Genomic DNA, 23,219 nt, shown 5'->3' with positions numbered 1-23,219 from the left:
AACTGTGCTATTCTGTTTTTTTGTTGGTTTGTTTTTAATTAACAAATTGGCTTAATTAACAGTCTGGATGTTGACTCTGCCCTGTTCTGCAGACAGTGAAACTTCTGTTGAGGAACCTTGACTGCAGTGTGGATGACAGACAACTACACGAGGAATTCCGTCCGTTTGGAACTGTCATCAGTGCAGAGGTCAATTTCAATTACTACCTTCACTTCCCCATACTCACTCTTTTAGGTTAAAATCACCGTGCACTTGTAGCACAAGAAGATGAGTGTGTAGCAGAGGGTTTTTTATTGCTAACTATTTAACCGGTTTATTTTCTGAATGTGGAAATCTATTATATTGTTCCCATATAGTGCACGTAATGCTCATTCTTTGCTTTTCGCATCTCTAAATCTGTTTCCTCTGCAGGTCAATATGGAGAATGGCCATCCCAAAGGCACTGGCTTTGTCATTTTCACATCTTCTGATGAAGCCAGAAATGCCATCATGAAGATGAACGGCAGGGTGTTGGGAAGCAGGCCAGTTTATATTAGTGTGGTCCAGAGCAAGGAGGAACATGGAGGAAGGCACAGAGAGAGGGCAGAGAGTAGCCTGAAACCCTGTCCAAATCCACACCAGGCTCAGAAGAACATTCAGGCACAGAGTAAGTCACACTTCTCAATTTGTGTTAAGTTTACAACATTGTTAAGGCCTCAGTAGGTCCCAATTATAATACTGATTGGATGATAAAGTGAAATGTTTGGTTGTGGCTACAGATGCATCTCCAGAATTGAGGAGAAACATGGACAGGAACATATGCAGAGCGCAAACCACACTGCAGTCCCAGGATGCACAGGTATTCTTCTGATTATATTACAGGACTTTAATGATATTTCCCATGTTTTGGTCAGACATTTTTAGCTTAATGATTGTCTTAATACTGAGTGATGGATTACTATAAAATACTAAATCAAACGCTGGATGTTGATTTTGCTCTCTGTTCTGTAGAAGTGTAAAGTCTTTGTAAAAAATCTGGACTACAGTGTGGACGACAGGCGCCTGCATGAAGCGTTCCTGCCATGTGGAAGAGTCATCAGTGCAAAGGTCACCTATAATTACTAAACCCTACATTTTATTTCTTTATTTTTTTACTTCTCCTTACCTGCTCTATTATGTCAAAACCAGTGTGCACAAGGAGAGGAGTGTGTAGTTGGGTGCTTTTTTCGAATGGTTGCTACCTCAAATTACTATTAACACTGAAGAGATTCATATTGAATGTGCAATACCAGAACCCTGATACTAACATATAGCTATTTTCATTATGTTTTGATGTAATGACAGTGCTAGTGTTTCCTCAAGATTAGCCACATACAGTAGGTGTGTGTAATACCAATTTTTGTGCTTGCTATATTTCCTTGCTGACCCCTACAGGTGACTGTGGAGAATGGCCGCTCCAGAGGTTTTGGATTTGTGAGCTTCTCCTCTCCAAATCAAGCAGAAAAAGCGATCAAAGAGATGAACGGAAGGATGATGGGCAGGAAGCCACTGTATGTGACGCTGGCTAACAACAGTAAGCAGCGCAAGGCTTCCCTCACCCGGACTGAGCAGTGTACAAGAAGCAGCGGTCCAACTGAGCCACACACAAGACCTCACAGCTTCTTGCAGAGGGTCCATTCACATCGTGAGTCACAGCTGACCTTGTAATACTAGAAGATATGAAAAATATCAAGTGTAATGGTTATACAAACTATGATAAACAGTTTGAGAATTACTGTGATATATAAATGAATAGCTACACAATAATTCTGAACACACAGCGTGTATCTGTGACAGTAATAGAGTAATATGACTCTGCTTTTCTCTTTCAGGTCGTCCCACTGTTGCACCGGCCACCAGATGAACCATATACTTCAAACTTCATACTTCCTTTTATCTATCTATCTATCTATCTATCTATCTATCTATCTATCTATCTATCTATCTATCTATCTATCTATCTATATATATTGATTTATATTTATCAATAAATTATTATTATAAATTTTGTTTGGCATGTGAAACTCATATATTTGTTATTTATGAAATGGTTAAGTGTCCAAATATTTATTGGTGCTACTGTGTGTATATAGATGTATGTGTATGTTTAAGGAAATGAATCTGAAGCCATCAAAGTCTCATCAGTAAAATAAGATCATTTGTCTAATTTGTTCATTTCTACACCGTGTGATCGTATTACAGCCGTGGGCTCTAGATCTGTATCCTGCATTTTACGCTTTTGCACCTTTTTTCTTAAACGCTGTGTTTGAAATGTTTATTGGGCTTTATTTATCAGATCCCAGATCAGAAAAATCACTGCACTGGATCACATGAACCGTCTGAATTTTCGGCATATAAACACACATAATGCTCATCCATGTTATGCTTGCATTTATTGCAGAATCATTATTGAAGAAAAATTCATTATGGAAGAACTCATTGCATGTAAAAGCAAATAAACAGGTTGGGGGCGGGGCTAATTCAGCAGTTGATAACATGCAAATATAAAGCACACCAACACCAAAACTCATCGAGCTGACAGGGTTTGATTCCTTTTCACACTTTAATCTCAAATCCTTCAAGGTATTCTGTCAATAGCGATAAAAAGAACAGGAAAGAAAATAATTATGTAGTGCAGCACTTAAAATACCTTTCATACTGCGTGTACTGTATGTACTTGAGAACTGAAGTAATTCAGATGACAGATTTTAAAAAAAAAAATATATACACTATATTGCCGAAAGTATTCGCTCACCTGCCTTGACTCGCATATGAACTTAAGTGACATCCCATTCCTAATCCATAGGGTTCAATATGACGTCGGTCCACCCTTTGCAGCTATAACAGCTTCAACTCTTCTGGGAAGGCTGTCCACAAGGTTTAGGAGTGTGTTTATGGGAATTTTTGACCATTCTTCCAGAAGCGCATTTGTGAGGTCACACACTGATGTTGGACGAGAAGGCCTGGCTCTCAGTCTCCGCTCTAATTCATCCCAAAGGTGTTCTATCGGGTTGAGGTCAGGACTCTGTGCAGGCCAGTCAAGTTCCTCCACACCAGACTCTGTCATCCATGTCTTTATGGACCTTGCTTTGTGCACTGGTGCACAGTCATGTTGGAAGAGGAAGGGGCCAGCTCCAAACTGTTCCCACAAAGTTGGGAGCATGGAATTGTCCAAGATGTCTTGGTATGCTGAAGCATTCAGAGTTCCTTTCACTGGAACTAAGGGGCCAAGCCCAGCTCCTGAAAAACAACCCCACACCATAATCCCCCCTCCACCAAACTTTACACTTGGCACAATGCAGTCAGACAAGTACCGTTCTCCTGGCAACCGCCAAACCCAGACTCGTCCATCAGATTGCCAGATGGAGAAGCGCGATTCGTCACTCCAGAGAACGCGTCTCCACTGCTCTAGAGTCCAGTGGCGGCGTGCTTTACACCACTGCATCCGACGCTTTGCATTGCACTTGGTGATGTATGGCTTGGATGCAGCTGCTCGGCCATGGAAACCCATTCCATGAAGCTCTCTGCGCACTGTTCTTGAGCTAATCTGAAGGCCACATGAAGTTTGGAGGTCTGTAGCGATTGACTCTGCAGAAAGTTGGCGACCTCTTCGCACTATATGCCTCAGCATCCGCTGACCCCGCTCCGTCAGTTTACGTGGCCTACCACTTCGTGGCTGAGTTGCTGTCGTTCCCAAACACTTCCACGTTCTTATAATACAGCTGACAGTTGACTGTGGAATATTTAGGAGTGAGGAAATTTCACGACTGGATTTGTTGCACAGGTGGCATCCTATCACAGTTCCACGCTGGAATTCACTGAGCTCCTGAGAGCGACACATTCTTTCACAAATGTTTGTAAAAACAGTCTGCATGCCTAGGTGCTTGATTTTATACACCTGTGGCCATGGAAGTGATTGGAACACCTGATTCTGATTATTTGGATGGGTGAGCGAATACTTTTGGCAATATAGTGTATATACATCACGACAGAAGAAAATAGTAAGCACTACAGCTGGACAGTCTGACTTGGTAACTCATAAAGAATCACTAATGTGTGCTGGACACTACTGTGTCCTTTTAAACAAATGACCAGCGAGGATCTAAGCAGCTTCACTTTAACAGAAACTTGCTGCTCTACAGATTCAGAGGAAAAAAGTTCAAATTCAGCAAAGTCAGTATTTCAGTATTCAGTAACTAATGCTTTGGTGTGTGATGGGCAATTACAGTATTTGTGCAGTAATCTTATTCTGCTTTACATAATAAAAAAAACTATAAAAAAGGAATGTTACTTGGTGACTGGTCAAATATCAACAATAACAGTTGAGTTACTGGGTTATTGGGATGCTGTATAACATCAGTAATAATGCTGTATAACATCAGTAAGGTTAATTATGCTGTATTACATCAGTAAGGTTAATTATGCTGTATTACATCAGTAAGGTTAATTATGCTGTATTACATCAGTAAGGTTAATTATGCTGTATAACATCAGTAAGGTTAATTATGCTGTATTACATCAGTAAGGTTAATTATGCTGTATTACATCAGTAATAATGCTGTATAACATCAGTAAGGTTAATTATGCTGTATTACATCAGTAATAATGCTGTATTACATCAGTAAGGTTAATTATGCTGTATTACATCAGTAAGGTTAATTACAGCACGTGCTACAGCTCTACATTTTCACAAAGATGATGTTAGTGAGACAGAGCAGGTATCTGAATATGAAGTCTTTCTTCTGTTCTACATCTTAAAACAAATCCTGCAGGTCAGGTCATGGGTCATGTGTGTGCAGGTAGCGGGATGGGGTCAGGGTTTTTCTACCGAACCGTTAACACTCGCTGCATTTAATGAAACCGGAAAGATACCTAGGTTCGAAAACACTGCGCGCGCTGTAGCTCGGTTTGCTGTGCTGTGATTGGACAACTGCTATTTATTTCTTTTTTTCTAATACAAGTAACGAGAGATGTGGGATAATGTAGTGGAATAAAAAGTACGATATTTTTACTTCAACATCTAGTGGAGTGAAAGTAAGAGGTCTCAAAGAAATGTTATATTTTAGTAAAGTACAGATACTGGAAAAAGACACTTAAGTACAGTAACGAATTACATTTACTTCGTTACTGACCATCACTGATAATGACCTTCTGTTGACCCGCGGGGGGGGGGGGTTGGGGTTGGGGGGGCGGTTAGGTTAGTTGGTGGGTGGAGGGGGGGGGTCAGGTGACGGGTGGGTAGTGGAGAGATCAGCATTGCTATGGCAATGACGGAACACAACGCATCATACAAAGAATCAGAACATGACGTAGTGTTGGTCAGCCACAGTCCAGTTCAGAGCATCGGCGAGTTCGGCAAAAACAAGCAGCAGTTCACATCGCACCGCCAGAAAGTAGATTTGATTTCAGATAGAGCCAACAATTTTCTTGTTTTTATCATTCAGACTTGGTACAACGGTAAGTTGTAAACAAATATGCTAAGCTATGTTAATTAGTAGTTTTGCTGATTATATAAATTAGCTTCATGTGCCTCAAGAGGCGAGTGCCGCCTTTCTCTAACTTTTTCTTTATTCAGTTCCAATCAGAGGCCGTTTCCAACTTGCTGCCTACTATGGAGCCTGAGTCCATGTCTGAACAACCACAGTGTCCATCTCCAGCTCCTGAAAAACTCACATGGGGTGAAATCATGGATGCTGAGGATAATGAGATGGAGAATGTAGAGCCTTTCTGTTTCTATGTAAGACTATGTGAATATGTTGGACATACATAACATAAGGATGTTGTGTCTTTCATCCTCTAATTCTCTCTCTTTTTTCTGTTTAAACCAGAATCCCTGGAGCATGGATACCATCAGCCAGGTAGAGGAGCAGAAGGTAGAGAAGAACATAGAGGAGCAGAAGGTAGAGAAGAACATAGAGGAGCGGAAGGCAGAAGAGCAGGCCAAAGTCCAGCAGCTGCCTGTTAGACACACAAAGCTCCTTAAGGAACGCCTCAGCAAGAATAACAAGGTACTGCAGTAAAGTCTGTCCGCAGATCAAGGCTTAAGAGGACATGCTTTATTTCCATATAAAGACAAGTTTGTGTCTCTATATAGCATATAGCATTTCTAACAGTTTTTGTTCAGCTGTGCTATTCAGGGTTTTTTTGGGGGTAATTGTAACCAAATATGCTATGCTATGTTAGTAGTTTTGTTGATTACATAAATTACCTTTATGTGTCTCAAGAGCCAAGTTTCTTTAAAGCTAACTCTTTTTCTTTATTCAGTTCCAGTCAGAGGCCATTTACAACTTTCTGCCTACTATGGAGACTGAGTCCATGTCTGATCTACCACAGTGTCCATCTCCAGCTCCTGCAAAACTCACGTGGGGTGAAATCATGGACGCTGAGGACAATGAGATGGAGAATGTCGAGCCTTTCTCTTTCTATGTAAGACAATAAGCTTGTGAATATGTTGGGCATACATAACATAAGGATGTTGTGTCTTTCATCCTCTCATTCTCTCTCATTTTTTTTGTTTAAACCAGAATCCCTGGAGCATGGATACCATCAGCCAGGTAGAGGAGCAGAAGGTTGAGAAGCAGAAAGTAGAGAAGAACTTAGAGGAGCAGAAGGCAGAGGAGCAGAAGGTAGAGGAGCAGAAGGTAGAGGAGCAGGCCAGAGTCCAGCAGCTGCCTGTTAGTGAGAAAAAGCTCCCAAAAGAACGCCTCTGCAAGAATAAAAAGGTACTACAGTAAAGTCTGTCTGCAGATCAAGGCCTGAGAGGACATGCTTTATTTCTAGCTTCATTTCCATATAAGGACATGTTTGTGTGTCTCTATTTAGCATACAGAATTTGTATCAGTTATTGTTCAAACTGTGCTATTCTGTTTTTTTGTTGGTTTGTTTTTAATTAACAAATTGGCTTAATTAACAGTCTGGATGTTGACTCTGCCCTGTTCTGCAGACAGTGAAACTTCTGTTGAGGAACCTTGACTGCAGTGTGGATGACAGACAACTACACGAGGAATTCCGTCCGTTTGGAACTGTCATCAGTGCAGAGGTCAATTTCAATTACTACCTTCACTTCCCCATACTCACTCTTTTAGGTTAAAATCACCGTGCACTTGTAGCACAAGAAGATGAGTGTGTAGCAGAGGGTTTTTTATTGCTAACTATTTAACCGGTTTATTTTCTGAATGTGGAAATCTATTATATTGTTCCCATATAGTGCACGTAATGCTCATTCTTTGCTTTTCGCATCTCTAAATCTGTTTCCTCTGCAGGTCAATATGGAGAATGGCCATCCCAAAGGCACTGGCTTTGTCATTTTCACATCTTCTGATGAAGCCAGAAATGCCATCATGAAGATGAACGGCAGGGTGTTGGGAAGCAGGCCAGTTTATATTAGTGTGGTCCAGAGCAAGGAGGAACATGGAGGAAGGCACAGAGAGAGGGCAGAGAGTAGCCTGAAACCCTGTCCAAATCCACACCAGGCTCAGAAGAACATTCAGGCACAGAGTAAGTCACACTTCTCAATTTGTGTTAAGTTTACAACATTGTTAAGGCCTCAGTAGGTCCCAATTATAATACTGATTGGATGATAAAGTGAAATGTTTGGTTGTGGCTACAGATGCATCTCCAGAATTGAGGAGAAACATGGACAGGAACATATGCAGAGCGCAAACCACACTGCAGTCCCAGGATGCACAGGTATTCTTCTGATTATATTACAGGACTTTAATGATATTTCCCATGTTTTGGTCAGACATTTTTAGCTTAATGATTGTCTTAATACTGAGTGATGGATTACTATAAAATACTAAATCAAACGCTGGATGTTGATTTTGCTCTCTGTTCTGTAGAAGTGTAAAGTCTTTGTAAAAAATCTGGACTACAGTGTGGACGACAGGCGCCTGCATGAAGCGTTCCTGCCATGTGGAAGAGTCATCAGTGCAAAGGTCACCTATAATTACTAAACCCTACATTTTATTTCTTTATTTTTTTACTTCTCCTTACCTGCTCTATTATGTCAAAACCAGTGTGCACAAGGAGAGGAGTGTGTAGTTGGGTGCTTTTTTCGAATGGTTGCTACCTCAAATTACTATTAACACTGAAGAGATTCATATTGAATGTGCAATACCAGAACCCTGATACTAACATATAGCTATTTTCATTATGTTTTGATGTAATGACAGTGCTAGTGTTTCCTCAAGATTAGCCACATACAGTAGGTGTGTGTAATACCAATTTTTGTGCTTGCTATATTTCCTTGCTGACCCCTACAGGTGACTGTGGAGAATGGCCGCTCCAGAGGTTTTGGATTTGTGAGCTTCTCCTCTCCAAATCAAGCAGAAAAAGCGATCAAAGAGATGAACGGAAGGATGATGGGCAGGAAGCCACTGTATGTGACGCTGGCTAACAACAGTAAGCAGCGCAAGGCTTCCCTCACCCGGACTGAGCAGTGTACAAGAAGCAGCGGTCCAACTGAGCCACACACAAGACCTCACAGCTTCTTGCAGAGGGTCCATTCACATCGTGAGTCACAGCTGACCTTGTAATACTAGAAGATATGAAAAATATCAAGTGTAATGGTTATACAAACTATGATAAACAGTTTGAGAATTACTGTGATATATAAATGAATAGCTACACAATAATTCTGAACACACAGCGTGTATCTGTGACAGTAATAGAGTAATATGACTCTGCTTTTCTCTTTCAGGTCGTCCCACTGTTGCACCGGCCACCAGATGAACCATATACTTCAAACTTCATACTTCCTTTTATCTATCTATCTATCTATCTATCTATCTATCTATCTATCTATCTATCTATCTATCTATCTATCTATCTATATATATTGATTTATATTTATCAATAAATTATTATTATAAATTTTGTTTGGCATGTGAAACTCATATATTTGTTATTTATGAAATGGTTAAGTGTCCAAATATTTATTGGTGCTACTGTGTGTATATAGATGTATGTGTATGTTTAAGGAAATGAATCTGAAGCCATCAAAGTCTCATCAGTAAAATAAGATCATTTGTCTAATTTGTTCATTTCTACACCGTGTGATCGTATTACAGCCGTGGGCTCTAGATCTGTATCCTGCATTTTACGCTTTTGCACCTTTTTTCTTAAACGCTGTGTTTGAAATGTTTATTGGGCTTTATTTATCAGATCCCAGATCAGAAAAATCACTGCACTGGATCACATGAACCGTCTGAATTTTCGGCATATAAACACACATAATGCTCATCCATGTTATGCTTGCATTTATTGCAGAATCATTATTGAAGAAAAATTCATTATGGAAGAACTCATTGCATGTAAAAGCAAATAAACAGGTTGGGGGCGGGGCTAATTCAGCAGTTGATAACATGCAAATATAAAGCACACCAACACCAAAACTCATCGAGCTGACAGGGTTTGATTCCTTTTCACACTTTAATATCAAATCCTTCAAGGTATTCTGTCAATAGTGATAAAAAGAACAGGAAAGAAAATAATTATGTAGTGCAGCACTTAAAATACCTTTCATACTGCGTGTACTGTATGTACTTGAGAACTGAAGTAATTCAGATGACAGATTTAAAAAAAAAAAATATACACTATATTGCCGAAAGTATTTGCTCACCTGCCTTGACTCGCATATGAACTTAAGTGACATCCCATTCCTAATCCATAGGGTTCAATATGACGTCGGTCCACCCTTTGCAGCTATAACAGCTTCAACTCTTCTGGGAAGGCTGTCCACAAGGTTTAGGAGTGTGTTTATGGGAATTTTTGACCATTCTTCCAGAAGCGCATTTGTGAGGTCACACACTGATGTTGGACGAGAAGGCCTGGCTCTCAGTCTCCGCTCTAATTCATCCCAAAGGTGTTCTATCGGGTTGAGGTCAGGACTCTGTGCAGGCCAGTCAAGTTCCTCCACACCAGACTCTGTCATCCATGTCTTTATGGACCTTGCTTTGTGCACTGGTGCACAGTCATGTTGGAAGAGGAAGGGGCCAGCTCCAAACTGTTCCCACAAAGTTGGGAGCATGGAATTGTCCAAAATGTCTTGGTATGCTGAAGCATTCAGAGTTCCTTTCACTGGAACTAAGGGGCCAAGCCCAGCTCCTGAAAAACAACCCCACACCATAATCCCCCCTCCACCAAACTTTACACTTGGCACAATGCAGTCAGACAAGTACCGTTCTCCTGGCAACCGCCAAACCCAGACTCGTCCATCAGATTGCCAGATGGAGAAGCGCGATTCGTCACTCCAGAGAACGCGTCTCCACTGCTCTAGAGTCCAGTGGCGGCGTGCTTTACACCACTGCATCCGACGCTTTGCATTGCACTTGGTGATGTATGGCTTGGATGCAGCTGCTCGGCCATGGAAACCCATTCCATGAAGCTCTCTGCGCACTGTTCTTGAGCTAATCTGAAGGCCACATGAAGTTTGGAGGTCTGTAGCGATTGACTCTGCAGAAAGTTGGCGACCTCTTCGCACTATGTGCCTCAGAATCCGCTGACCCCGCTCCGTCAGTTTACGTGGCCTACCCCTTCGTGGCTGAGTTGCTGTCGTTCCCAAACACTTCCATGTTCTTATAATACAGCTGACAGTTGACTGTGGAATATTTAGGAGCGAGGAAATTTCACGACTGGATTTGTTGCACAGGTGGCATCCTATCACAGTTCCACGCTGGAATTCACTGAGCTCCTGAGAGCGACCCATTCTTTCACAAATGTTTGTAAAAACAGTCTGCATGCCTAGGTGCTTGATTTTATACACCTGTGGCCATGGAAGTGATTGGAACACCTGATTCTGATTATTTGGATGGGTGAGCGAATACTTTTGGCAATATAGTGTATAATAAGACTAAAAAATATATATTTTTAATTTATTAATTTCATTCATGAGTTCATTAGAACTTTATTTCTTTCCTGTTTACCCAATATTTCTGAAAAGAGGTAAGAAAAAAAAGAAAGAAAAAGACTGCCCAGTGGTGCATGTGTAGGACACTGTGAGGTATTTAGCAGTAGTTTTACAAGGATCTGTAAAGGCCGTGGAGGAAGCTTCGACAGTGCAACTCTTCAGTCCATTGCTGTCATGGACTGCTGGACATTTTCCTTGCCAGAGCACCAGAGGGCGGTCTAGCAGGGTTCCTTGATGTTCCCATGTGCTTTTGTTTTTGCCCCACCCAATCCTTCCTCCTGTTCCCCGCCTTTGTACACCTGTTCCTTTTGTTTCAGTGATTACTTTCCCTATTTATTCCTGCTGTCTTGTGCTTGTGTTTTGCTGAATCTTTGTCATTTGTTATGTGGTTTAGCCTCCTGGTTTTTGCTGCTTGTTTCTATGTTGTACTTAGTTGCCTAGTTTATCCCAGTGTTTCCATGTCTCTGTAGTTTTTGTCATTTGTTAATAAAATGCATGTTTTTTTCATCTTATCCCTGCATTTGGGTCTGGATTCTGCACCAGTAGAGGCACCAACTCCTGACAGAAAGTCTCAGCCACTCACAGACCCAGCGGGATAGGTCCAGCCAGGTTCCTCAGGGTTTTCTGGAGCATATATTTCTGGACAATTTAAGTCTGGCCTTCAAGGATCTTTTTTTTTCTTTCCCTGACATCGCTCTGCTTCTACTCCTGTGAGGGACGCTGCTTTGCTTCCTGTTTTCTGCAGAGGGTGTTGCCTCACTCCTTGCCAGTTCACTCTGGACCTCTGAAGACAGCATGGTTGAGTTTCGGGGCCTCTGCTCCATCTTTGATTGCTTGAGTTTAATTTATTGCTGTATTTTTCTTTACATTTGCACTAGCCTGCAGTTTTAATTGCGTTTTCTCTCACGTACTCTCAGCCATATAGCGGGGCCTGGCTACGATGACCCTGGGCACAGCTCCAAGTTTGGTCTACCACTGAAAAGGCCTACCAAACTGATGTTACCCTCACTGTTTCTCATTCCATACCAGCTATGCAATCTCGGCCCAGAGTTAACAAGCATTGCCCAAACCTCTCATCCCGCACGTTTGTGTTAAACCCTACATTATTAAACCTGTAAATAGAGGTGATCAATAAATTGAGGTGGTGCCTGACAACTCAATCATGCTGTCCTCTGATTCTAATTGTTTTATACATAATGCATTCATATACACCTTAAACACTCTAAACCATTCAAAAATTACTCCCACAAGATGTAGGAGACAGTGAGGTATTTAGCAGTTCCAGCACAAGGATCTGTAAAGGTGGTGCATGTCCTCTTTCCATTACAACTTTAAATGGAAGTAAAAAATGTGAACAAGTATAAGTAAGCCTGCTTCTAATTCCACAGCCCATCCTTAGATTGCATTTCTGATCCAAATTGATTCATCTCCTCCACAGAGACACATGTAAAATTGCTGTAGCCCAATGACGGATGATCCAGCGTGCTGTAGCCTTGCTCACAGATCACAATGTTCTCTAAAGAAAGAAGACAACATTGAACATATTCAGTGTGTTGATAGCAATGTACCATGGGTAGTATATTAAAATGGATCTGAAATTGTTATATGGACTCAAAAAACAAACCTAAACCTCTAGATCCAGTATTATAGTAGTGTTTAGAACAAGGTCATCTGGCATTTAAAGAAACAAAAGTAATAGAAAATGTAACTATCTCCATAATCTACTACAATAAAATATACCTTTTAAGGATTCCGGTTGTCTATTGGCACTTGACCATCTTACCCATATGTGCTTTTTTGACTCTAACTTTAACTTTAGAGGAGTTCCAACAGATGCTGCTGTGCAGGCTGCGTCTATTTTTGATAAGACTTGCAATACGAAGTTACTGTTAATTCATCATCGACACAAAGACTGTTCATGCTTAACAGACACACCTAAACCATGCACCCTTCTTGTCTTGTTAAAACCTTACTTCATCAGACCAAAAACAGAAATGGTGTTCAAAACTACTCATGATGCCACCACATCGTTTTATAATGACACAAATAATAATTCAAGTCTGAGTTCCGTACTAAACACAGTACGGAAACTGCTTTAGTGAAGGTCACTAATGACCAGTGGTGGGCAAAGTACACATTATTGTACACAAAGTACACAATAAAAGTACAGATACTCTAGTTAAAACGTTACTCCGGTAAAAGTAGAAGTCCTCAATTCGAATTTTTACTTGATTAAAGTATTTATCCCAGCTCTAATGTTGTCATTTTTTGTAATGAGATATTCATTTTATGTCAGAAGAATCTGTCACTCTGCTCACACATGCCTGTTAATACAAGGTCTGAGAAATGATCATGATTCAGATGTCAGTTAACATTATTGTTATTATATAAAACAGCAGGACATTAGATAAGTTTGGTTTTCCTGTTAAGATTTATGTTATACTTAAGATAGTAACCATTAAAAGATGATAAAATACTTTGCTGTTGAAATGTGTGTGTCTGTCAGTGTTTACAGGACACAGGTATTTGTGTCAGTGTTTACAGGGCACGGGTATTTGTGTCAGTGTTTACAGGGCACGGGTATTTGTGTCAGTGTTTACAGGGCACGGGTATTTGTGTCAGTGTTTACAGGGCACGGGTATTTGTGTCAGTGTTTACAGGGCACGGGTATTTGTGTCAGTGTTTACAGGGCACGGGTATTTGTGTCAGTGTTTACAGGGCACGGGTATTTGTGTCAGTGTTTACAGGGCACAGGTATTTGTGTCAGTGTTTACAGGGCACAGGTATTTGTGTCAGTGTTTACAGGACACAGGTATTTGTGTCAGTGTTTACAGGGCACAGGTATTTGTGTCAGTGTTTACAGGGCACGGGTATTTGTGTCAGTGTTTACAGGGCACGGGTATTTGTGTCAGTGTTTACAGGGCACGGGTATTTGTGTCAGTGTTTACAGGGCACGGGTATTTGTGTCAGTGTTTACAGGGCACGGGTATTTGTGTCAGTGTTTACAGGGCACGGGTATTTGTGTCAGTGTTTACAGGACACAGGTATTTGTGTCAGTGTTTACAGGGCACAGGTATTTGTGTCAGTGTTTACAGGGCACGGGTATTTGTGTCAGTGTTTACAGGGCACGGGTATTTGTGTCAGTGTTTACAGGGCACGGGTATTTGTGTCAGTGTTTACAGGGCACGGGTATTTGTGTCAGTGTTTACAGGGCACGGGTATTTGTGTCAGTGTTTACAGGGCACGGGTATTTGTGTCAGTGTTTACAGGGCACAGGTATTTGTGTCAGTGTTTACAGGGCACGGGTATTTGTGTCAGTGTTTACAGGACACAGGTATTTGTGTCAGTGTTTACAGGGCACAGGTATTTGTGTCAGTGTTTACAGGGCACGGGTATTTGTGTCAGTGTTTACAGGGCACGGGTATTTGTGTCAGTGTTTACAGGGCACGGGTATTTGTGTCAGTGTTTACAGGGCACGGGTATTTGTGTCAGTGTTTACAGGACACGGGTATTTGTGTCAGTGTTTACAGGACACGGGTATTTGTGTCAGTGTTTACAGGACACAGGTATTTGTGTCAGTGTTTACAGGGCACGGGTATTTGTGTCAGTGTTTACAGGGCACGGGTATTTGTGTCAGTGTTTACAGGGCACAGGTATTTGTGTCAGTGTTTACAGGGCACGGGTATTTGTGTCAGTGTTTACAGGGCACGGGTATTTGTGTCAGTGTTTACAGGGCACAGGTATTTGTGTCAGTGTTTACAGGACACAGGTATTTGTGTCAGTGTTTACAGGGCACAGGTATTTGTGTCAGTGTTTACAGGACACAGGTATTTGTGTCAGTGTTTACAGGGCACGGGTATTTGTGTCAGTGTTTACAGGGCACGGGTATTTGTGTCAGTGTTTACAGGACACAGATATATATGCATGGACACTACAAAAGAAAAAGGACACATATAAAGACAGGGTCTGTAGCTTGTAAATTGTTTCCTAAATAAAGTGCTTAAAAATAAAAATATATACATCACGACAGAAGAAAATAGTAAGCACTACAGCTGGACAGTCTGACTTGGTAACTCATAAAGAATAAGTAATGTGTGCTGGACACTACTGTGTCCTTTTAAACAAATGACCAGCGAGGATCTAAGCAGCTTCACTTCAACAGAAACTTGCTGCTCTACAGATTCAGAGGAAAAAAGTTCAAATTCAGCAAAGTCAGTATTTCAGTATTCAGTAACTAATGCTTTGGTGTGTGATGGGCAATTACAGTATTTGTGCAGTAATCTTATTCTGCATTACATAATAAAAAAAACTATAAAAAAGGAATGTTACTTGGTGACTGGTCAAATATCAACAATAACAGTTGAGTTATTGGGTTATTGGGATGCTGTATAACATCAGTAATAATGCTGTATAACATCAGTAAGGTTAATTGTGCTGTATAACATCAGTAATAATGCTGTATAACATCAGTAAGGTTAATTATGCTGTATTACATCAGTAATAATGCTGTATTACATCAGTAAGGTTAATTATGCTGTATTACATCAGTAAGGTTAATTACAGCACGTGCTACAGCTCTACATTTTCACAAAGATGATGTTAGTGAGACAGAGCAGGTATCTGAATATGAAGTCTTTCTTCTGTTCTACATCTTAAAACAAATCCTGCAGGTCAGGTCATGGGTCATGTGTGTGCAGGTAGCGGGATGGGGTCAGGGTTTTTCTACCGAACCGTTAACACTCGCTGCATTTAATGAAACCGGAACGATACCTAGGTTCGAAAACACTGCGCGCGCTGTAGCTCGGTTTGCTGTGCTGTGATTGGACAACTGCTATTTATTTCTTTTTTTCTAATACAAGTAACGAGAGATGTGGGATAATGTAGTGGAATAAAAAGTACGATATTTTTACTTCAACATCTAGTGGAGTGAAAGTAAGAGGTCTCAAAGAAATGTTATATTTTAGTAAAGTACAGATACTGGAAAAAGACACTTAAGTACAGTAACGAATTACATTTACTTCGTTACTGACCATCACTGATAATGACCTTCTGATGACCCGCGGGGGGGGGGGGGGGTTTATGTTGGTGGGGGGGTGGGGGGGGGGGTCAGGTGACGGGTGGGTAGTGGAGAGATCAGCATTGCTATGGCAATGACGGAACAACGCATCATACAAAGAATCAGAACATGACGTAGTGTTGGTCAGCCACAGTCCAGTTCAGAGCATCGGCGAGTTCGGCAAAAACAAGCAGCAGTTCACATCGCACCGCCAGAAAGTAGATTTGATTTCAGATAGAGCCAACAATTTTCTTGTTTTTATCATTCAGACTTGGTACAACGGTAAGTTGTAAACAAATATGCTAAGCTATGTTAATTAGTAGTTTTGCTGATTATATAAATTAGCTTCATGTGCCTCAAGAGGCGAGTGCCGCCTTTCTCTAACTTTTTCTTTATTCAGTTCCAATCAGAGGCCGTTTCCAACTTGCTGCCTACTATGGAGCCTGAGTCCATGTCTGAACAACCACAGTGTCCATCTCCAGCTCCTGAAAAACTCACATGGGGTGAAATCATGGATGCTGAGGATAATGAGATGGAGAATGTAGAGCCTTTCTGTTTCTATGTAAGACTATGTGAATATGTTGGACATACATAACATAAGGATGTTGTGTCTTTCATCCTCTAATTCTCTCTCTTTTTTCTGTTTAAACCAGAATCCCTGGAGCATGGCTACCATCAGCCAGGTAGAGGAGCAGAAGGTAGAGAAGAACATAGAGGAGCAGAAGGCAGAAGAGCAGGCCAAAGTCCAGCAGCTGCCTGTTAGACACACAAAGCTCCTTAAGGAACGCCTCAGCAAGCATAACAAGGTACTGCAGTAAAGTCTGTCCGCAGATCAAGGCTTAAGAGGACATGCTTTATTTCCATATAAAGACAAGTTTGTGTCTCTATATAGCATATAGCATTTCTAACAGTTTTTGTTCAGCTGTGCTATTCAGGGTTTTTTTGGGGGTAATTGTAACCAAATATGCTATGCTATGTTAGTAGTTTTGTTGATTACATAAATTACCTTTATGTGTCTCAAGAGCCAAGTTTCTTTAAAGCTAACTCTTTTTCTTTATTCAGTTCCAGTCAGAGGCCATTTACAACTTTCTGCCTACTATGGAGCCTGAGTCCATGTCTGATCTACCACAGTGTCCATCTCCAGCTCCTGCAAAACTCACGTGGGGTGAAATCATGGACGCTGAGGACAATGAGATGGAGAATGTCGAGCCTTTCTCTTTCTATGTAAGACAATAAGCTTGTGAATATGTTGGGCATACATAACATAAGGATGTTGTGTCTTTCATCCTCTCATTCTCTCTCATTTTTTTTGTTTAAACCAGAATCCCTGGAGCATGGATACCATCAGCCAGGTAGAGGAGCAGAAGGTTGAGAAGCAGAAAGTAGAGAAGAACTTAGAGGAGCAGAAGGCAGAGGAGCAGAAGGTAGAGGAGCAGAAGGTAGAGGAGCAGGCCAGAGTCCAGCAGCTGCCTGTTAGTGATAAAAAGCTCCCAAAAGAACGCCTCTGCAAGAATAAAAAGGTACTACAGTAAAGTCTGTCTGCAGATCAAGGCCTGAGAGGACATGCTTTATTTCTAGCTTCATTTCCATATAAGGACATGTTTGTGTGTCTCTATTTAGCATACAGAATTTGTATCAGTTATTGTTCAAACTGTGCTATTCTGTTTTTTTGTTGGTTTGTTTTTAATTAACAAATTGGCGTAATTAACAGTCTGGATGTTGACTCTGCCCTGTTCTGCAGACAGTGAAACTTCTGTTGAGGAACCTTGACTGCAGTGTGGATGACAGACAACTACACGAGGAATTCCGTCCGTTTGGAACTGTCATCAGTGCAGAGGTCAATTTCAATTACTACCTTCACTTCCCCATACTCACTCTTTTAGGTTAAAATCACCGTGCACTTGTAGCACAAGAAGATGAGTGTGTAGCAGAGGGTTTTTTATTGCTAACTATTTAACCGGTTTATTTTCTGAATGTGGAAATCTATTATATTGTTCCCATATAGTGCACGTAATGCTCATTCTTTGCTTTTCGCATCTCTAAATCTGTTTCCTCCGCAGGTCAATATGGAGAATGGCCATCCCAAAGGCACTGGCTTTGTCATTTTCACATCTTCTGATGAAGCCAGAAATGCCATCATGAAGATGAACGGCAGGGTGTTGGGAAGCAGGCCAGTTTATATTAGTGTGGTCCAGAGCAAGGAGGAACATGGAGGAAGGCACAGAGAGAGGGCAGAGAGTAGCCTGAAACCCTGTCCAAATCCACACCAGGCTCAGAAGAACATTCAGGCACAGAGTAAGTCACACTTCTCAATTTGTGTTAAGTTTACAACATTGTTAAGGCCTCAGTAGGTCCCAATTATAATACTGATTGGATGATAAAGTGAAATGTTTGGTTGTGGCTACAGATGCATCTCCAGAATTGAGGAGAAACATGGACAGGAACATATGCAGAGCGCAAACCACACTGCAGTCCCAGGATGCACAGGTATTCTTCTGATTATATTACAGGACTTTAATGATATTTCCCATGTTTTGGTCAGACATTTTTAGCTTAATGATTGTCTTAATACTGAGTGATGGATTTCTATAAAATACTAAATCAAACGCTGGATGTTGATTTTGCTCTCTGTTCTGTAGAAGTGTAAAGTCTTTGTAAAAAATCTGGACTACAGTGTGGACGACAGGCGCCTGCATGAAGCGTTCCTGCCATGTGGAAGAGTCATCAGTGCAAAGGTCACCTATAATTACTAAACCCTACATTTTATTTCTTTATTTTTTTACTTCTCCTTACCTGCTCTATGTCAAAAACCAGGTGCTTTTTTCGAATGGTTGCTACCTCAAATTACTATTAACACTGAAGAGATTCATATTGAATTTGCAATACCAGAACCCTGATACTAACATATAGCTATTTTCATTATGTTTTGATGTAATGACAGTGCTAGTGTTTCCTCAAGATTAGCCACATACAGTAGGTGTGTGTAATACCAATTTTTGTGCTTGCTGTATTTCCTTGCTGACCCCTACAGGTGACTGTGGAGAATGGCCGCTCCAGAGGTTTTGGATTTGTGAGCTTCTCCTCTCCAAATCAAGCAGAAAAAGCGATCAAAGAGATGAACGGAAGGATGATGGGCAGGAAGCCACTGTATGTGACGCTGGCTAACAACAGTAAGCAGCGCAAGGCTTCCCTCACCCGGACTGAGCAGTGTACAAGAAGCAGCGGTCCAACTGAGCCACACACAAGACCTCACAGCTTCTTGCAGAGGGTCCATTCACATCGTGAGTCACAGCTGACCTTGTAATACTAGAAGATATGAAAAATATCAAGTGTAATGGTTATACAAACTATGATAAACAGTTTGAGAATTACTGTGATATATAAATGAATAGCTACACAATAATTCTGAACACACAGCGTGTATCTGTGACAGTAATAGAGTAATATGACTCTGCTTTTCTCTTTCAGGTCGTCCCACTGTTGCACCGGCCACCAGATGAACCATATACTTCAAACTTCATACTTCCTTTTATCTATCTATCTATCTATCTATCTATCTATCTATCTATCTATCTATCTATCTATCTATCTATCTATCTATCTATATATATTGATTTATATTTATCAATAAATTATTATTATAAATTTTGTTTGGCGTGTGAAACTCATATATTTGTTATTTATGAAATGGTTAAGTGTCCAAATATTTATTGGTGCTACTGTGTGTATATAGATGTATGTGTATGTTTAAGGAAATGAATCTTAAGCCATCAAAGTCTCATCAGTAAAATAAGATCATTTGTCTAATTTGTTCATTTCTACACCGTGTGATCGTATTACAGCCGTGGGCTCTAGATCTGTATCCTGCATTTTACGCTTTTGCACCTTTTTTCTTAAACGCTGTGTTTGAAATGTTTATTGGGCTTTATTTATCAGATCCCAGATCAGAAAAATCACTGCACTGGATCACATGAACCGTCTGAATTTTCGGCATATAAACACACATAATGCTCATTCATGTTATGCTTGCATTTATTGCAGAATCATTATTGAAGAAAAATTCATTATGGAAGAACTCATTGCATGTAAAAGCAAATAAACAGGTTGGGGGCGGGGCTATTTCAGCAGTTGATAACATGCAAATATAAAGCACACCAACACCAAAACTCATCGAGCTGACAGGGTTTGATTCCTTTTCACACTTTAATATCAAATCCTTCAAGGTATTCTGTCAATAGTGATAAAAAGAACAGGAAAGAAAATAATTATGTAGTGCAGCACTTAAAATACCTTTCATACTGCGTGTACTGTATGTACTTGAGAACTGAAGTAATTCAGATGACAGATTAAAAAAAAAAAATATACACTATATTGCCGAAAGTATTCGCTCACCTGCCTTGACTCGCATATGAACTTAAGTGACATCCCATTCCTAATCCATAGGGTTCAATATGACGTCGGTCCACCCTTTGCAGCTATAACAGCTTCAACTCTTCTGGGAAGGCTGTCCACAAGGTTTAGGAGTGTGTTTATGGGAATTTTTGACCATTCTTCCAGAAGCGCATTTGTGAGGTCACACACTGATGTTGGACGAGAAGGCCTGGCTCTCAGTCTCCGCTCTAATTCATCCCAAAGGTGTTCTATCGGGTTGAGGTCAGGACTCTGTGCAGGCCAGTCAAGTTCCTCCACACCAGACTCTGTCATCCATGTCTTTATGGACCTTGCTTTGTGCACTGGTGCACAGTCATGTTGGAAGAGGAAGGGGCCAGCTCCAAACTGTTCCCACAAAGTTGGGAGCATGGAATTGTCCAAGATGTCTTGGTATGCTGAAGCATTCAGAGTTCCTTTCACTGGAACTAAGGGGCCAAGCCCAGCTCCTGAAAAACAACCCCACACCATAATCCCCCCTCCACCAAACTTTACACTTGGCACAATGCAGTCAGACAAGTACCGTTCTCCTGGCAACCGCCAAACCCAGACTCGTCCATCAGATTGCCAGATGGAGAAGCGCGATTCGTCACTCCAGAGAACGCGTCTCCACTGCTCTAGAGTCCAGTGGCGGCGTGCTTTACACCACTGCATCCGACGCTTTGCATTGCACTTGGTGATGTATGGCTTGGATGCAGCTGCTCGGCCATGGAAACCCATTCCATGAAGCTCTCTGCGCACTGTTCTTGAGCTAATCTGAAGGCCACATGAAGTTTGGAGGTCTGTAGCGATTGACTCTGCAGAAAGTTGGCGACCTCTTCGCACTATATGCCTCAGCATCCGCTGACCCCGCTCCGTCAGTTTACGTGGCCTACCACTTTGTGGCTGAGTTGCTGTCGTTCCCAAACACTTCCACGTTCTTATAATACAGCTGACAGTTGACTGTGGAATATTTAGGAGTGAGGAAATTTCACGACTGGATTTGTTGCACAGGTGGCATCCTATCACAGTTCCACGCTGGAATTCACTGAGCTCCTGAGAGCGACACATTCTTTCACAAATGTTTGTAAAAACAGTCTGCATGCCTAGGTGCTTGATTTTATACACCTGTGGCCATGGAAGTGATTGGAACACCTGATTCTGATTATTTGGATGGGTGAGCGAATACTTTTGGCAATATAGTGTATATACATCACGACAGAAGAAAATAGTAAGCACTACAGCTGGACAGTCTGACTTGGTAACTCATAAAGAATCACTAATGTGTGCTGGACACTACTGTGTCCTTTTAAACAAATGACCAGCGAGGATCTAAGCAGCTTCACTTTAACAGAAACTTGCTGCTCTACAGATTCAGAGGAAAAAAGTTCAAATTCAGCAAAGTCAGTATTTCAGTATTCAGTAACTAATGCTTTGGTGTGTGATGGGCAATTACAGTATTTGTGCAGTAATCTTATTCTGCTTTACATAATAAAAAAAACTATAAAAAAGGAATGTTACTTGGTGACTGGTCAAATATCAACAATAACAGTTGAGTTACTGGGTTATTGGGATGCTGTATAACATCAGTAATAATGCTGTATAACATCAGTAAGGTTAATTATGCTGTATTACATCAGTAAGGTTAATTATGCTGTATTACATCAGTAATAATGCTGTATAACATCAGTAAGGTTAATTATGCTGTATTACATCAGTAAGGTTAATTACAGCACGTGCTACAGCTCTACATTTTCACAAAGATGATGTTAGTGAGACAGAGCAGGTATCTGAATATGAAGTCTTTCTTCTGTTCTACATCTTAAAACAAATCCTGCAGGTCAGGTCATGGGTCATGTGTGTGCAGGTAGCGGGATGGGGTCAGGGTTTTTCTACCGAACCGTTAACACTCGCTGCATTTAATGAAACCGGAAAGATACCTAGGTTCGAAAACACTGCGCGCGCTGTAGCTCGGTTTGCTGTGCTGTGATTGGACAACTGCTATTTATTTCTTTTTTTCTAATACAAGTAACGAGAGATGTGGGATAATGTAGTGGAATAAAAAGTACGATATTTTTACTTCAACATCTAGTGGAGTGAAAGTAAGAGGTCTCAAAGAAATGTTATATTTTAGTAAAGTACAGATACTGGAAAAAGACACTTAAGTACAGTAACGAATTACATTTACTTCGTTACTGACCATCACTGATAATGACCTTCTGATGACCCGCGGGGGGGCGGGGGGGGGGGTGGGATTGGGGGGGCGGTTAGGTTAGTTGGTGGGTGGAGGGGGGGGGGGTACAGGTGACGGGTGGGTAGTGGAGAGATCAGCATTGCTATGGCAATGACGGAACACAACGCATCATACAAAGAATCAGAACATGACGTAGTGTTGGTCAGCCACAGTCCAGTTCAGAGCATCGGCGAGTTCGGCAAAAACAAGCAGCAGTTCACATCGCACCGCCAGAAAGTAGATTTGATTTCAGATAGAGCCAACAATTTTCTTGTTTTTATCATTCAGACTTGGTACAACGGTAAGTTGTAAACAAATATGCTAAGCTTTGTTAATTAGTAGTTTTGCTGATTATATAAATTAGCTTCATGTGCCTCAAGAGGCGAGTGCCGCCTTTCTCTAACTTTTTCTTTATTCAGTTCCAATCAGAGGCCGTTTCCAACTTGCTGCCTACTATGGAGCCTGAGTCCATGTCTGAACAACCACAGTGTCCATCTCCAGCTCCTGAAAAACTCACATGGGGTGAAATCATGGATGCTGAGGATAATGAGATGGAGAATGTAGAGCCTTTCTGTTTCTATGTAAGACTATGTGAA

The 23,219-nt window shown here is 41.1% G+C and overlaps 3 protein-coding genes across 3 annotated transcripts; all 3 read left to right on the top strand.

The window, feature by feature from the left end:
- The first annotated feature begins 416 nt into the window (after positions 1-416).
- Positions 417-1,982, top strand: LOC131362549 (polyadenylate-binding protein 3-like). The gene is made up of 5 exons (XM_058404606.1): positions 417-646; positions 759-838; positions 991-1,086; positions 1,414-1,663; positions 1,851-1,982. Exons 1-5 carry the CDS (start codon positions 418-420, stop codon positions 1,880-1,882), a joined length of 687 nt encoding a protein of 228 aa, XP_058260589.1. The 5' UTR covers position 417; the 3' UTR covers positions 1,883-1,982.
- A 5,303-nt stretch (positions 1,983-7,285) lies between these two features.
- Positions 7,286-8,851, top strand: LOC131362547 (polyadenylate-binding protein 3-like). Its single transcript, XM_058404605.1, has 5 exons — positions 7,286-7,515; positions 7,628-7,707; positions 7,860-7,955; positions 8,283-8,532; positions 8,720-8,851. Exons 1-5 carry the CDS (start codon positions 7,287-7,289, stop codon positions 8,749-8,751), a joined length of 687 nt encoding a protein of 228 aa, XP_058260588.1. The 5' UTR covers position 7,286; the 3' UTR covers positions 8,752-8,851.
- Positions 8,852-18,048: 9,197 nt separating this feature from the next.
- Positions 18,049-19,583, top strand: LOC131362546 (polyadenylate-binding protein 3-like). The gene is made up of 5 exons (XM_058404604.1): positions 18,049-18,278; positions 18,391-18,470; positions 18,623-18,718; positions 19,015-19,264; positions 19,452-19,583. The coding sequence occupies exons 1-5, from the start codon at positions 18,050-18,052 to the stop codon at positions 19,481-19,483; spliced, it is 687 nt and encodes a 228-aa protein (XP_058260587.1). The 5' UTR covers position 18,049; the 3' UTR covers positions 19,484-19,583.
- Positions 19,584-23,219: the final 3,636 nt, after the last annotated feature.

The sequence above is a fragment of the Hemibagrus wyckioides genome, linkage group LG12, assembly GCF_019097595.1.
Source record: "Hemibagrus wyckioides isolate EC202008001 linkage group LG12, SWU_Hwy_1.0, whole genome shotgun sequence".
Lineage (NCBI taxonomy): Eukaryota > Metazoa > Chordata > Actinopteri > Siluriformes > Bagridae > Hemibagrus > Hemibagrus wyckioides.
This window is presented reverse-complemented; position numbering and strand designations above follow the sequence as displayed.